This window comes from Calliphora vicina, chromosome 3, assembly GCF_958450345.1.
Source record: "Calliphora vicina chromosome 3, idCalVici1.1, whole genome shotgun sequence".
NCBI classification, from domain to species: Eukaryota; Metazoa; Arthropoda; class Insecta; order Diptera; family Calliphoridae; genus Calliphora; species Calliphora vicina.
In genome coordinates, this window is record NC_088782.1 from 20,505,590 (window position 1) to 20,522,939 (window position 17,350).

The window sequence follows — 17,350 nt, forward strand, 5'->3', positions numbered from 1 at the left end:
CCATAAAACCGTTGCGCATATGTCAAAAGTCTGGAAATATATAAATATTTTTAAATGAATTGAAAATATTCTTTATTGGAAGGTTTCCAAACATGGACTATAAAGTTGTCTACTTGTTTAGTTCATAACAATAGCCGAATGTCATTTCTTCTTAAATAATTAATATTATTCAATATTGTTACGTTTTTACCTTTTAAAAACGGTGGTTTATTTCCTTTAAATAAACCGGCTACTTTTGATTGCAAATTAAAGCAGTTTAGCAGTTTAAAATTTAAAAACTAAACTGACATCAACCGCTGCCACTATTTATATACAGTGCCATCTTCCAGTTGCTTCATGAATTATATTAACGGACAAAACTAGAATATTCTATTTATAAATTTGATGCAGACCGTTGAATTCAAATTGATACTGCAATATCGTAATAATATTAATTAAATGCTACAGTCCATTTTGAAGAATTTAGTGTAATACCATGATCTGAACTCCTGACACTGTTAGGGCCCAATCCAAATTCATATTTGTGTAAATTACTTTCTAAAAAGTTTGTTTTTTAACGGTTAAAACCAAACACGAAATTCAAATTTTGACTAATACTTGTAAATCTGAAACGTACGTGAACAGTTTAAAAATGTACTTATATTTGTCCATCACATTTTCTTTATGTATATATGTACACTGGGTAGGAATAAAAACTTTGCAAATTGTATAGGTTGTTGAGAAATAAATTTCATTCATTTTGTACCGCTATTACCCAAAAAAAAAACTAAACTCTTAATAACAAAATTTCAATTGATTTAAAAAATTCAAATTAAAAATATAAAATCTTAGCATACCTTATCCATTAATGTAGATTGTATATAATTCAGCACAAAAACTCAAAATTCTACAGATTCTGAATAATTTCCCTTAAAATCATACCTTAAAATATCTCCTTATCTAATTGAATTTACAAACTAAAGTTATACACTATACAACAATTTTCAAACATGGAAGGGCTAATTTAATAATAATTATAATAATACTATTTGATTTCCTATAAAACTAAACTAAACAATATACGTAAAAGTTTAATTGGCTTTAAAAAAAAAACTATGTAATTCTTTTGTGTTAATCTAAAATTTCAAAGTTTACTAATAATTGGCTAACAATTGGGTTTTATTTATTAAAAAAAAAGAAAAAAAAAACTACACAAACTGTCAAAATTTGTATTATTAACCTAAATTATAAAAATTTATACGTATATATACATAATAAATTGAACATTCCAACTATACAACCTACACCTTTTATCCACTCAACTCCTTAAAATCTTTAACTGACTTTTTAAAAAGAAAAACAAAAACACACATTATCCTGCTATTCATAATTGTTGTTTTATACTATATATATCCTGCTACCATTGTGTTCATATAATTTAGTCTCGTGGTCATTTGGCTTCTGAATTGGATCCCATGGGAATTCTAACTGTTGAAAAGATCAGGTTTAAGGATGGTGTTGCCCGACGTGCTAACGAAGATGTTTTACGTCAACATTCTGATTTTTTGTTTGGTAATTTTTTTTCATTTTATTTTTAAAATATGAAATTCGTTTTATCTATGTCTCTTAGGCTAAAAGCCTAGAAAAAGAAAACGATTTGAAAACATGAACAAAGTAATATATATCTTTAAAATGAAATTCGGAGTGTTATTTATAATGTTGTTTTAGTAAAAAAAGTCTTTGATTAAACTCACAAATAAATTGTAATCAAATGGCTTACTTATTTATTTATTTTATTAATTAATTAATTGATTAGCAGGCTTCTTTTCTTTAAGATCAATTTAATTAGTGTAGTTAAGGTTTTGGTATCACATTTTGATAATCTTTGACTTTTAGACTTATTAACCTGGTTTGTTTAAGTTGTATTTTTTTTCTTAATTTATTTGTAATTTTTGGTGATTTTTTATACTTGTTATAACCCCATTATTGTCATAAAATTAATCCTGTATTTAATGTTTATAACTGTTTAATACTTTTTATCATATTAATACCATTTAAAAGTAAAAGCATATTCTCTTTTTTTTTAACAAATATTTTCTTTTTTATTTTAATTAACCAATCAACTTAATGCTTATATGACTTTCTTTTTTTCTTTTGTTTTATTGCTTTTTTTCTCTATATATATATAAATCTACTTACTCGGTTTTATCTTCAAAATTGTTCAAAATTTTATAATAAAATGGTCATTAAATTTCCATATCTTCCAAAAAAAAAAACCAACCACATACACACAAAAATAAAACATAAAACTATTTTTGATCGAAACAAAAACAAAATTAATTGTTATTGTTGATGATATTAGATTCGAGGCCATAACGTAGCTCACCTCGATCCTCTTGAAATTAGTACTCCCGAATTGCCTGGCAACTCTACAACAAAAGCTATTTATGCTAATTTCAGTTTTGGTAAGTAAGTTTAATTTCGGTAGTTTTTTCTTTCACTTAGAATCAAACTTCTTTAAATGCCTCCTGTCCTGTCCTCCTCAATTAGTTACGTACACATTTATATACAATACAATATGATTGTTGTGTTTCCATTTACATACTTGGAAATAGAATATTTCTAGTTTAGTTGTTTGTTTTATTGTCAATTTATTTAAGAGTAATGTTATTGTCCTCCTAATTAAATATCTCTTAGCATCCTAGTAATGTATTTCGTTTACTTTTGTTTTTGTTGTTTGTATATGATTTGCTTTGTAAAACATTTCTTTTGTAATTTCTATTGTCTTTTAATCAAATCTTATGATTTTTATTAAATAATTGGAAAATTGCAATTTATTTCTTTGATTTTATCGAATGTTTTGCAATATTTGTCAAAATTGTTTTATTTGGTGAATTTCCAAAGATTTACTTCACTTAAGATAGATAGATATTTTCGCTGTTAAGGCTCGATATATGAGCAAATCCAAGTTTAAATTAGTACAGGAATTAAATGATTTTTTAACTATAAAACAGTTATTAAGAAACTAGATAATGTCTGCCGAATGAATTTGAGAAAAATGAATTTTTAAGCATTTTCTTTTAAAAAAATAGAAGTAGAAACTCAAAATTATACTATCAACTCTGTCACAGAAATTTTACGAAAGCGAAAATAATCGCTTGTTCAAATTCCTAAGGTTTTGCTTCTTTTTCTATAGTAAAAACTTTACAAGCCTTAAGGCACAGTTTAAAATGTTTTTAAAAGAAATTTTTATTTGCCACTCCTAAAAGTATACATGAAATATTTACACAATTTTAATTATTTACTTACACTATTTTATTTGAATGTGGAATTTTTTTGTTTTTCTATAAAAACTTTACGTTTTAGTTTTCACTTTCGTACGATGTTTATGTTTAAAGAAATTAATTTTAATTATATGAAATAAACTTTTCAGTAGATTTCTCATAATGAATTTTGTTCTCACATAGTGTTTTACTAATAAATTCTCACTACTTAGGTTTCTGACAGGAGAGTTTCCGATCTATGTGTATTTATAGAGCGAAAACTAGAAAAGAACTTAAAAACTTTCATATAATTTTTTACAGTCTAATCATAGTTAAATACACATAGATCGGAAACTTTACTGTGAAAGACCTAACTCAGTTGACAGAAACCTAAGTGCTGAGAATGTATTAGTAAAGAAATATATTGAATTTCAATAAACTGAAAAAACTTCAAATATATTTTATTGATTTAAAACACCTTTAATGTAAAATTTACTATACTGTGAAAGACCTAACTCAGTTGTCAAATACCTAAGTGCTAAGAATGTATTTGTAAAAAAAATATTGAATTTCAATAAACTCAAAAAATGAAAATAGATTTTATGGATTTAAAACACCTTTATTGTTACATTGATGTTATGAAAAACAATTTTGACAAATAATTAGCAAGGGGAACATTTTACAATTTAAATGCTTTACAAAATTGACTTTACAAACAAATGCACATTTATACATACCTATTTAATATTAGTTTTGCACTATAGATCATAATACCTGCATCTTGCTTTTGACTCTTCTACGCGATATTGTCTCATCGAACCCTAAACAATTGCTTTTTGTATGCACTGCCAACTAAATACATAAATATACATATTTGAATTAAAATAAGCACCAATTTTTTGTATAAATTGTAGAGGAAATAAAATCATTTTATCATAAAAATAAATTCATCTTTTGAAAACATTGTTTTAGCACTATTTTAATATTTAAAACTACGTAGAAGGGTTAAAACAATTCAATTAAACTCATGATTAAATAAAAACAAAGACATTTAAAATTAAAACAAAACAGCTGCATGCTCCAAAGAAACTTACAATAATTAACTACATTGTCTCCGAATTTCAATAAAAAAATAGTGTAAAAATATAAAAATTCATCATAATTTATTAAAAAAAAAATCCCAAACTAATATATTTTTTTAAACCTAAACCGAAACAAAAAAATAGGTGAACATGATATGGATCGTGAATTCAAATTGCCCAGCACAACTTTCATTGGTGGTGAAGAAAATCAATTGCCTCTGAGGTAATAATTTCATATACATTTTTTATCTTAAAAAATTAATTAATAATGAAATTTTATAGAGAAATCTTGAATCGTTTGGAAAATGTTTACTGCAATAAGATTGGTGTTGAATTCATGTTCATCAACTCTTTGGAACAGTGCAATTGGATTCGTAAACGCTTTGAAACTCCTGGCGTTTTGAATTTCTCACCCGAAAAGAAACGTTTAATTTTGGCCCGTTTAACTCGTGCTACTGGGTATGTTTTGTTTATTTATTACTTTTCTTAAATTTTTGTTATATTAAAAAAAATGTTTTTTTGTAATTTAGTTTTGAAGGTTTCTTGGCTAAGAAATACTCTTCGGAGAAACGTTTCGGTTTGGAAGGTTGTGAAATTATGATCCCCGCTTTGAAGGAGCTCATCGATGCCTCCACCGAGTTGGGCGTTGAATCTGTGATTATGGGTATGCCCCATCGTGGCCGTTTGAATACATTGGCTAATGTATGCCGCAAACCATTGCATCAAATCTTCACACAATTTGCTGGTTTGGAAGCCGCTGATGATGGCTCCGGTGATGTCAAATACCATTTGGGTACATACATTGAACGCTTGAACCGTGTCACAAACAAAAATATTCGTTTGGCTGTTGTTGCCAATCCCTCTCATTTGGAAGCCGTCGACCCTGTGGTTCAGGGCAAGACTCGTGCCGAACAATTCTACCGTGGCGATCAGGAAGGCAATAAGGTTATGTCTATTTTGATTCACGGTGATGCTGCTTTCTGTGGTCAAGGTGTTGTCTATGAAACTATGCACTTGTCCGATTTGCCCGACTACACTACTCATGGTACCATTCACGTTGTTGCCAATAACCAAATTGGTTTCACTACCGATCCTCGTTTCTCACGCTCCTCTCCTTACTGTACCGATGTTGCTCGTGTTGTGAATGCTCCCATTTTCCACGTTAATGCCGATGATCCCGAAGCTGTTATGCATGTGTGCAGAGTTGCCGCCGAATGGCGTAATACTTTCCACAAGGATGTCGTTATCGATTTGGTTGGCTATCGTCGTAATGGTCACAACGAAATTGATGAACCCATGTTCACTCAACCTCTTATGTACCAAAAGATCAGAAAACACAAGATCGGCTTGGATCTCTACTCTGATAAACTTATCGCCGAAGGCACTTGCACCGCTGAGGAAGTTAAATCGGTGGCCGATAAATACGAAAAGATTTGCGAAGAAGCCTTCGAATTGGCTAAGAAGGAGACACACATTAAATACAAGGACTGGATCGATTCTCCCTGGTCTGGTTTCTTTGAAGGCAAGGATCCCTTGAAGGTATCGCCCACTGGTGTCAAGAGTGAAACCTTGGTACACATTGGCAAAAAATTCTCTGAACCACCACCAAATGCCGCTGAATTCGTTATCCACAAGTAGGTTTTTTCTAATTAATTCTAAAACGAAATTATTTATTTTTGAAATATTGTTTCATTATTCATTCATTAGGGGTCTTACTCGTGTTTTGAATGCCCGTAAGGCTATGGTTGAGGAAGGTGTTGCCGATTGGGCCCTTGGTGAAGCCATGGCTTTTGGCTCTCTCCTTAAAGAAGGTATACATGTCCGTCTATCTGGTCAAGATGTTGAACGTGGTACTTTCTCTCATCGTCATCATGTTTTGCACCATCAATTGGTTGACAAGGCTACCTACAATGCTCTTCAACATTTGTATCCCGATCAAGCTCCTTACTCCGTATCGAACAGTTCATTGTCTGAATACGCCGTACTCGGTTTTGAACACGGCTACTCCATGACCAATCCCAATGCCTTGGTCTTGTGGGAAGCTCAATTCGGTGATTTCTTCAACACAGCTCAATGTATTGTCGATCAATTCCTTTCCAGCGGTCAAGCCAAATGGGTACGTCAATCCGGTTTGGTTATGTTGTTGCCCCACGGTATGGAAGGCATGGGTCCTGAGCATTCATCGGCTCGCGTTGAACGATTCTTGCAAATGTCTTCGGACGATCCCGACTATTTCCCCCCAGAATCTGAAGAGTTTGCCATTAGACAATTGCACGATATTAACTGGATTGTAGCCAATTGCACTACCCCCGCTAACTTATTCCACATTTTGCGTCGTCAAATCGCTTTGCCCTTCCGCAAGCCTTTGGTCCTTTTAACACCAAAATCTCTATTGCGTCACCCAGAGGCCAAGTCACCTTTCAGTGAGATGGCTGAAGGCAGCGAATTCCAACGCATCATCCCCGAAAAGGGTGTTGCTGCTGAGAACCCCAGCGGTGTAAAGAAGGTCATCTTCTGCAGCGGTCGTGTATACTACGACTTGACCAAACAACGCAAGGACAAGGGCTTGGAAAGTGAAATTGCTATTGTTCGTGTTGAACAAGTAAGTTTAAAAAAAATAATTTCATGTGAATGTAAGAAACTTCTTAACTGGTTTATTGTTTTAATTTCTTTAAGATTTCACCCTTCCCCTTCGATTTAGTCAAGGAACAAGCTAACTTATACAACAATGCTGATTTGGTTTGGGCTCAAGAGGAACACAAAAATCAAGGCTGCTGGTCTTATGTGCAACCACGTTTCTTGACCGCCCTTAACCACGACAGAGATATTACGTAAGTCATTTTGTTTGTCCTTTATTCTTTCTTTATGTTTTTCATTTTTAGTTTAAATTTAATTTAATTTTTTGTTTTGGCTTTTTTTTTCTTCCTTAAACATTTGATTTATTTATTATGCTTTCGTTTTGAGTTTCCTTGATTTGCTTTTCTTTTGCGAGTCTAAGTTTCTAATTTCTCTAACCTTTTTCTTTTTTCCTTTAACTGTATTTATTTTTTTTTAGTTGCAAAATGTATATTTTTTAGTTTTTAACTTTTTTTTGCAATATCCAACTTTCACCTTATTTATTTCACATTTTTTGAATGAATGAATGAATTTATTGCACACACCAGTTGTCTCTATTGTAGTTAGAAACCACTTCAAAGTTTTTATATTTTTTGTTTATATTAAAAGTAAAAAAAGTATTTGGCTTTATGTTGCTTGTTACATGACTTTGTATTATTTCCTAATTAAAATGTTCACCAGAAATCTCTGCCGAAATATGACTATAATAACTTTCTTCTGTGGGAAAGTAGGTGTTTTTAGGTATCATAACTGTTTCTGTATATAGGTGTAATAGTTTTAATAAGTTAAAATCCCCTAATGTCCATTTTTAAATTCCTATTCACGTTGTGTTTCCTAAAATCTATGTACTTAAATAGTACTTTTTATAATATTATACAGAATCTTATGTTTTTCTTATGTTTTTAACAAACTGATTTTGTTTAATAATACTAAGATACAATACACTCCCATTTATTTTTTTAAATTTAATCAAATGCTTATTTGTCTTCCAAGGAGAATATTGTGTAACAAAAGTTACTTCTTAATTAAATTTAATTTTCAAAATCAAATTAAAATTAATCTCTTAACAAACATTCCATTAAAGTAATTACTAATGAATGCATATGCTTAATTGGAAGTACTAAGGCTTCCTACATATTGAATTTATTACTTTTAGTATTCATTAAAGTGCTCTAGAAATAAATGATATTGCGAATTTAGACTGTCCTCACGATGCTGTTATAGACTGTATAATGATAGGATGTCGCAATTGATGGCGCAACGGCTCTGAAGTTTGAAGATGAAAATATTCCTTTTTTCAGTTTTTGTTAAAATTTTCTTCTTTTTTTAGAAATTCCAAATGTTGCAAAATTTGATCTTTTATGATTTAAGATTGTTGGATTTTAGTAAAACTATCGGGGTATATTTCAAATTATCTGGACAATATTATTCTGAAAAGGTTAATTTGCCAACATATTGGAAATAAATCAGTTTTTACAATGTATTTTTTTATTCCCATAGATATCCTCTCTAAATCCTATTTTGCTTTTAAATTCGAAATTGGAGTTTTGAAAGTGTTGCTAATAAAATCAAACTTTTTTGGCGTTACCTGCGATACGAGAAAATCCACATATAATTAAAGTAAAAATATGCTTTTATTAGAATATTTCTTAAAATGTGTAAATTTGTTTCCCAAATTTCGTATTCATGAATAACTTTAAAATTTTTTGTCTTTTACATAATTGCGTTGACTTTGCATTACTTTTTCATTAAAATGGAAAATTAATTTTTAATGGACCATTTTTTTGTAAAAACTGAAAGAAAAAATTCATGTCCCCCCTTGCAAATAAATCTCCAAACATCAGAGCCGTAGCGCTACCAGTTAACGTTATCCTATCATACTAATATTTATCAAAACGTTCAAAGAACAATTCTATAGAAGGGCGGCATATTTTTTTTGGAGCACTCTATTTATAGAATTAAACCGTTAACGAATTTTTCTTCAATTCAAATCTGTTACAAAAAAGCTATAGACAATTTTTCTTCAATAATTCTAAATGATCCAAAAAATGCTAATTAAATTTTATTCCCTTGGAATATCCGAATTATCAAAAATTTAATCATTCAAAGGTTGAATGAATTCTATTACGAATTAATTTCAATTTGAATCCATTCAACAATGACTGAATTCTATTCAAATAATAGAACTTGACAGTACCTCAGTATATTATAATTATACTTTTGTGCACTTTTTCGCAATAACTCCAAAGAATGTTTTTGAATTTGCAAAAAAAAAAATCAAAAATATTTTATTTTTTTTCGTTGGAGATTTTTTCGCAATAACTCCAACGAATGTTTTTGAATTTGCAAAAAAAGTCAAAAATATTTTATTTTTTTTTAAACTTTTTTTCGAAAGATTGAACTTATACCAAATGTCCCAAATTTGGGACAATTTTTGCTAAGAGTAGTAAGTTACATGTATGAGAAAAAACACATGTTTGCCCAAAATGTCAAATTCTTGACCGATCAAAAGTTGTTTCACTTGACATGAAATCCCCCATATATTAATTTGCCAATATTATTATTACATTTTTATCGCATAAATTATATTTCTGTTTGTTTTAGTCTTGTATATTTACAAGACCTTTTTACAATACGTTTTAAACATTCAACCTCGTACAATGCTTTTGCTTTAACAGCAATTGAAAAGCTGAATTAATCACTTGATAACTAACGGTTTGTAAATTTGAAAGACCTTTTTGTTTGTATTACACTATAAACCTTCCAGAAAACAGCTGCCTGCCACTGTCAAAATAACGCATGATTTTAAAAAAGAAACAGCTGTCTGTACTATAAGATTGAATGATGATCGAAAAAATCGATATTTTATTTCAAAACATTAATTTTATAATAATTTGCCATAGTAGTGGTACCTCTGCCCTTTCGGTATCACTGATAATTTTAATTATTATAAAATATTTCTTATTTTTAAATTTTACCAATCTCTCTTGCATCCTACTTAAATAGTTTGCATTAGCTTTTGCATGATTAAATTTTTTTTAAAGATAGCTAGCTATCCACATATCTATAATTTATTACGTAATTAGTTCTTAGTGAATTAATTCTTCGATAATCATACATCGCATAAATATTACAAAAAAAAAAAACACTTGAAATCATAATCATTGAGCATGGCTTATTTTTCTCTTAATTTTATAGTTTTAAGATCTTATTTGTTTTTCTCTCAATTTTAATTTGATTTGATTTTATTCATAAAAAAATTATTGTTTTAGTTTTAAGTTGCCTTATGTTTTAAAACTAAGTACCTTTAAGTTTTTGTGTTTTCCAACAATCTCAAGTTAACAAGTTAAAACTCGTTGTAAACAAAACCTTATTTCCTCGAAGTGATAACCCTGCCTTAAAACCAAAAAAAAAAAAATCAAAATTTTTCCCTTTTTTTTTGTTTGTTTGTGTATGTATTATTGTTATTGTTGTTGCAGCCCCAATGATGCTACTTCCTCTTCCACTACTACTACTACTACCACTACCAATACTAATGAGTCCGATTCCGATAATAAACCCTGGTTAAGTCGTATGTTTACATCCGGTGGTAGCAAGTCTGCTGATAATGATGCCTCTTCTGGCCATCAACAGCAGACTGGTGATTATAGTGACGTGAAACATTTTGATTTGAAAAATGTACGCAAAGATTTCAATAGACCCGCTGGTCATTCTGCGGCACCTGGTGTGCGTGTTTCTAAATCTGGACGCAAAATTAGGTGAGGGTTCTTCTACCACTAAAATAACTACTATACTACTACATACTATCACATCTCTCTTCTCTGTTGTTGTGTACTACATTATAATTATTAAATTGTATTTAAAAAAAAATGAAATGCAAAGAAATTACTATGTAGTGTGTAGTAAATATTTATTAGTATTACTGTATATTACCACATATATCTATATATTATAATTACATATATATATTTATATTACTTATATACATTTACTAATTATTTATCTTGACAGCGATAAAGAAAGATTTTTTCATTTTATATGTTCTTATTATTATACTATTCTTTCTTTCCTTCTTTCTAAACATTTTATAACCAATTTTATTACAAAATTTTTTACTGTTTCTATCCCTTTTTTTTTTGCAAATTGGCTTAGTTTTTTATTTTAAAAGATTTGAAAATGTAATTTTCATTTCATTTAAATGGGTCTCTTAATTTCGCATTTCATGTATTTGCTGTTTTCTTTTCATATTTTTTTCGTATGTGCGTGTTTTTTTGTTGTTGTTTGTTTCTTTGTATCTAATGTCCCACAACTGCATGTAATGTTGTCTGATTTTTGTTTTGCCCCTGCACTTAATCTAATATTTAAGTTTTAAATTTTTGTTGGCTATCATCTTCATCCATTGTTATACAAACATATTTGCTTATTCATTGAAATGTTTTTTTTTCATATTTAGTACAGCAAAACTTCTTTATCAATAGATTTAAAATTTGTTTATTATCTATGAACATTTTTCTTTAAAGTAATATTTTTTTTCTTATATTAAAATTATTCACTTCAGAAATTGTAGTCCTGCTAAAGTGTTTGGTTTACAGTTTTTTTGAATTTAACAAATATGTATACGAACAATTAGCAATTTAAAACTATATCTGTTTTTGTAGGATAAAATGGAAAATAATTTTAAAAACTGACCCCCTTATTATGTAAATAACTTTGAAAATATTTACATATACATTTTTGAAAAACTTAAACCATATATATGGTAACTAAGAGACAAGACTTAATTGTCACAAACCTAAAGACGTAACCACTAGATAAAATACATTTGAATTCATTTATTTGGTTTAGTTTTGTTTTATTTGATGCTGTTTGATCTTACAAAAAACTTGTAAGAGTAAACACGTCAAACAAATTTCTGCTAAAAAGTGTGGTATAGCTTTTTTGAGCAAATACAGTGGTGGCCACCAATTTAAGACAAATACTTGAATTTTTTTCATCAACTGAATTTTAAGTGCGATAGAGCCAAAATAAAAGGACCTCTAAGGGTATGAAATTTATTATTAATGTTTCTAGTTTCTGAAAAATGTTTGGAAAAATCGGTAAAACATATATGGACAAAGATATTTGGAAATACGTTGACTCACCTCAGCGAACATCCGCTGTTAATAACATGATATGACCGAAACTAATGGAACTAAAAATACGAAATTTGGTCCGAATATTTTATAATAAAAATATAATGATATAAATGTGAGAAAATATGTTTATTTAAAAAAATTTTTTTTGGTCAAGTTGTAGAAAAATTTTATGTGTTCGTGGTGAATATGTATTAATTGATACAGTCGAATAAAACACACTTGTGTGTTAAAACAGTCCTCATGCATACATATTTGTCGAAATATTTTAAAAACTAATTGACAATCACGTGAAATTTAGCAAACAATTTTTGTCTTAAATTCCTGGCCACCACTGTATTTGCCATGTGTGACCCTACCTTAAGTCTGTTGTCAAAAACCTAACTGTTGCTGCAAAAAAAACTACATGTTAGTCAATGTATTTTGTCTATATGGAAAAATGTTCAAAGTGATGAACAAAATAACTCACAGAGTTTTTTTCACATACATTTTTACGACTCACTTTCTTTCGATATGGTGCCAGTTTTGTGTGTTTTTTAGCAATATGCTGGAGACAAAGAAATATTTCGTTTATTATAAACACATTTCCCCTCTGTTCTGTAAACCGAGTAACGATTTCGTTTTTAAAACGAATTCACATATTTTGGTGTTCTGTAAATCGAATCAACAATATTTACTCGTTTTACTTTCGAGTCAGCAAAACTAGTCAATGTAATAAATCGTGCGATTTGGAGAGCATTGAATTTTCAATAATTCGTTTTTGAAAATCGCTCGGTTTTGAAATCACTCGATTTAAGTAAAGTATAACTTTGAATTTTTCAAGGTTAATAATGCTCACTTTAATGTCTTTAGTATATTGCATACAACTCTTCCAAATTGGTTTTATTTGATCGATTTGTTAAGGTCTGATTTATTTTATAATTAATTATTTCGCATTTTTAAACTTATTAAGCTTTAATAATTAACCACGTAAATAACCACTATTCTTAACTTTGTCTTATTCCTTTAAGCTTTCTATTTAAAACGGCGAAACTGTCCTATATTTTGTGTACATAAGTATAAAGGGAGAGCTAGAAATCAAGGCGAATTTATATACAAGGTGTTGTCGGTGGCGAATTCAGGAAAATACGAGCGAATTCATTATTTTTTTATATATGGAGTTTGACATTCAAAACCACTCTCTCATTGTTTCGAATGTCAAACTCCATATATAAAAAATGCATGAATTCGCTCGTATTTGCCTGAATTCGCCACCGACAACACCTTGTATATAAATTCGCCTTGTAAGAAATAATACAATTCTTTAAACCAAGTAACGTTTTCGCTTTTAAAACGAATTCACATTATGGTGTTTTGTAAATCGAAACCACATGATTTCATTTTTGGAAATAGCTCGTTTTTGATATTATGAATATGGGGTGAATCAGGGTTTTAAAATAAGCTAACATTGTTAAACAACCATTTTTTAACTATAAAAATATTGACTTAAAAATTCAGAATTTTTTAAAATTTTTAACTATTGTACAATATGAATTTATTCAAAATATTAGTCATTGTTAGCTATGACCTTTTCCCATCTTTCTGGCAACATATGGATTCCGAACCAAAAGAACTGCTCATATTTTGAGGCCAAGAACGAATCAAGACAATTTCGGATAATATGTTCCAAAGTGAAGCGTATTACAGAGAGAGCGTTCTGCATCAATCGAAATAAATAGTATTCGAACGAGGTAAGGTTTGGACTATAAGGGGGTGAATCAAAACTTCCCAACCACTTCATTCTAAATTCTTTTAACAGTTATTTGTATTTGGCTTTGGTGTTGTTGTTGTTGTAGCAGCAGTGATTGCTGAGTTGACAGCCCTTGGCCGAATGAACTCGGGTCATTCCGGTGCGTAGAATCAGCTGTATGGAATGTGGCTTTGGTGTTGATTCGGCTGGTTGGCCGGGCTTCACGTACAATCTCTTGCGCTTCGGGTTATCGTAATGAATCCATTTTTCATCGAAAGTAATGATTCGGTGCAAAAATGATTTTCTTTTATAGCGCTCAAGCAGCATTTTAGACATACAAAATCGTAGTTCAAGGTCTCTCGGCTACAATTCGTATTGAAATTACTGATTGAGTAGCTCCCAATTATTTTGCAAGCTCTTATTGAGTTTGACAACAATCTTCATGGAGTAATGCCTTCAATTCTTGGTCTTGAAACTTTTTTGGCTGACCTGGGCGATATTTGTCTTCCGTTCCAAAATCACAACTTCTGAACCGCACAAACCATCTATCGCACATTGAAACCGATGAAACACATGCACCATAAGCTTTGGTGAGCAATCGGTGTGCTTCAGCGGCACTATTTTTCAAATTAAAGAAGTATTACAAAACTTCCCGCATTTTCAAAACATCCCGCAATTCGACATTTTCGAAGCAAAACAAAGACTTTTGAACATTATAGTGTAAAGAACACTTTACACTATAATGTTCAATAACAAAGTGAGAATAAATGACAGATATGTAGCCTTCAAAATTACCTATAAGTTATTAAAAACAAAAAACGCCTTCACGAGATACGCCTTCTACTGTAAATCCCGCATTTTTAAGTCATACACCCAATATTTTTATTGTGTTAAAATAGGCTACTTAATAAGTGATTAGTATAGGCTTTAGCTAACAGAAAATGTATTTTTATTTATAAAAAATAATAAATTCTAAACATTCTAAAATTCTAACTTTTTCCTGAAATTCTTATAACGTAATCGTTGCCTATTGAAAATTGGTTGTAGATCGTCAAAATTACTATACGATTCAATAGTACTTTTTTGAGAACTGTCATTTGTTTCGTATCTGTGTAATCTGTGCTATTGTCTATAAATTCGAATAATACTTTGAAGAACAGCGAACAAATCTTAAGTGCATAACAACAAACTTTACAGGAGAAGCATATTCATATTCATTTCAAAAAATGGAAAATTACACTCAGATTTTTTTACACTTTTACACAACAAAAACATAAACAAAATTCCACAAAAAAATTGAATTTTTTTTGAATTTATTTTCTTGTGTTTGTTGTGTAAAAGTGTAAAAAAATCAGAGTGTAATTTTCCATTTTTTGAAATGAAATACCCTCATTATATAAATGATCCTACAATTTCGATTTGCATTAAAAATCAAATATATTGATGGTTTAGATATTTTCGCTGTTAGGACTTGATTATGTAGATAAAAAGTACACACCTTTCTTCGTAATGAAAGGTTTTTTAAAACAAAATTTGTTTTGAAATTTTGTTTTATAAACCACTTAATACAATATAAATTTGATTATGACTAAGAGCTATAAATATTTAAAAAATTAAAGTTTTTTTTTTTTTTTTTCGTATTTTACTATAATAGAGACAATAAATCATTAAACATTTGTTCAGAAATTTATTATTTCTCATTTAATCATTAGTTATCACATAAATATTTTGCATGGTGTATATTGCTTTATGGTTTTTATTTAAACTTTTTAATATGATCTCATTTTTATAAGCATACATATTATTTTATAATTTATTTTTAAAAATCTGTAACTAATTTAAACTGAATGCTTGCTTTATTATTATGCTTTTTTTGAAAATAACAAAGTCTAAATGTTTGTAAATTATGTTCATGGTTAATTTTAACAATTGCAAAAAGAACAAATAAACAATCTTACCCAAACATGCCGTAAATTAATTAAAAATTTTATTCAATTCTATCTTAGCTATGCTGGACGTCCATGTGGTGCTTCGACTGCTACCGGTTCCAAGGCTCAACATATACGTGAATTGAATGCTTTGTTAACTGATGCCATCAGTGTCTAAATGACTCGTTGAAATTAATGATGACGAAAGAAAGTCAGTCAGTCAGTCATCAGCATCATCATCATCATTGATTTGAATATTTTTAAACACAACACAATTTCTAGTGACAAACTTTAAACGACTAAAATGGATCTACTATATACAAAAAAAAAAACACATACGCGCATACATATACAACATTTAAATTTAAAGAAAATGTATTTTTTTTTCTAATTTTAATTTTATTTAAATGATTATTATATACATACTTTACATACACACACACATACACATCTATATACATACATATATTTTCTCTGACTTTGACAAGAATTAAAATGTTTGTTTTTCGTTTACAAAGTGAATCCAAACAAAAAATATTAAATTACCAACCTTTAACTACTAAATATTAAAAGAAAATGAAAAAGAAAAAAATGTAATTTAGTTTAGATAATTGTTAAACTAAGAAATGTAGTTAAAACTTCTTAAAAACAAATCTCCTCTTAAGTTTTAACCATAAGAAAACCAATTTTTAGCCAAGAAAAAATATGTACGAAGCATGTGAGGAAAAACCAACCAAGTCTATGAAAACCGAATGCAAAAAACAATTATTTTTAATTATTATTTATTTTAAATATTATTTAATTATTAAAACAAACAAAAAAAAAAGAATAAAAAATTAAACAAAAAAACAAGAAAACGATAAAAAACTTACATTTTTTATTTGAAAAAAAAAACTGTATTGTTTTTAGAATGGTAATAAAAGCGCATGTCAAAATAATAATTATCAGGGATTTATTAAATTGTATTTTTTATTGTCTTCATCATTTTAATTTTATGTAATGTTAAAAAAATAAGAAATATTAAAACTCATACTTATTTTTTTTTTAGTTTAGTTTTGTTCAAGTATTATTATCATTTCTTTTTAGTTGTTGCCTTTCTTTAATTTCCAATAAAATCCTTGTGCCTCTTCTTTGAAAAAAACTGTATGAAAACGTTTTTTATTTATTTTATTTAAAACAAAAGGAAACTATGTAATCGTTAAGAGCTTTTTTAAATGTTTGATAAGTAGTTAAACGAAATTTAACAAACTAATATTGAAAATTTAGAAAAATCCATTACGAATGAAAGAATTGCAAATATAATTGAGACAATCTTAAGAGAAATTTATAAAAAAAACATGCTTATATGATTATAAATGGATTACAATTATTAGTTTTGGTTTGTTAAAAGTAAAGAAAATTTATATTTCAGAGTTATAGTACTTGGAAAAACTATCTAGTGAGGACACAACAGTTTTTAAAATTCTGATACATCCTGAAAGTTTGTGTTATTCGGGAAAGTATTTATAGAAAATACTAATTGTTGAGGAAATAATTGATCTAGAAGTATACATATTAGTACATAAAGAAATTTTAAAGTTAATTTTTGTTAAAGTCGACTTTATTTTAAAATAGAACTTTT

General features: G+C 28.8%; 1 protein-coding gene across 6 annotated transcripts in view; it reads left to right on the top strand.

The window, feature by feature from the left end:
• Nc73EF (oxoglutarate dehydrogenase Nc73EF) overlaps nt 1–16,881 on the top strand; it is a 43,312-nt gene extending 26,431 nt beyond the window's left edge. For 3 of the 6 annotated variants that reach the window (XM_065505318.1, XM_065505317.1, XM_065505315.1), the window contains exons 5-12: nt 1,422–1,551; nt 4,469–4,547; nt 4,607–4,783; nt 4,855–5,958; nt 6,032–6,926; nt 7,001–7,155; nt 10,420–10,698; nt 15,808–16,881. In XM_065505318.1, the coding sequence (XP_065361390.1) occupies nt 1,422–1,551; nt 4,469–4,547; nt 4,607–4,783; nt 4,855–5,958; nt 6,032–6,926; nt 7,001–7,155; nt 10,420–10,698; nt 15,808–15,907 (2,919 nt within the window). In that variant the 3' untranslated portion in view covers nt 15,908–16,881. Of the gene's footprint in view, nt 1–1,421; nt 1,552–2,341; nt 2,445–4,468; nt 4,548–4,606; nt 4,784–4,854; nt 5,959–6,031; nt 6,927–7,000; nt 7,156–10,419; nt 10,699–15,807 lie in introns of all 6 variants that reach the window. The other 3 variants (XM_065505319.1, XM_065505320.1, XM_065505321.1) reach the window with 3 other exon arrangements.
• The last annotated feature ends 469 nt before the right edge of the window (nt 16,882–17,350 follow it).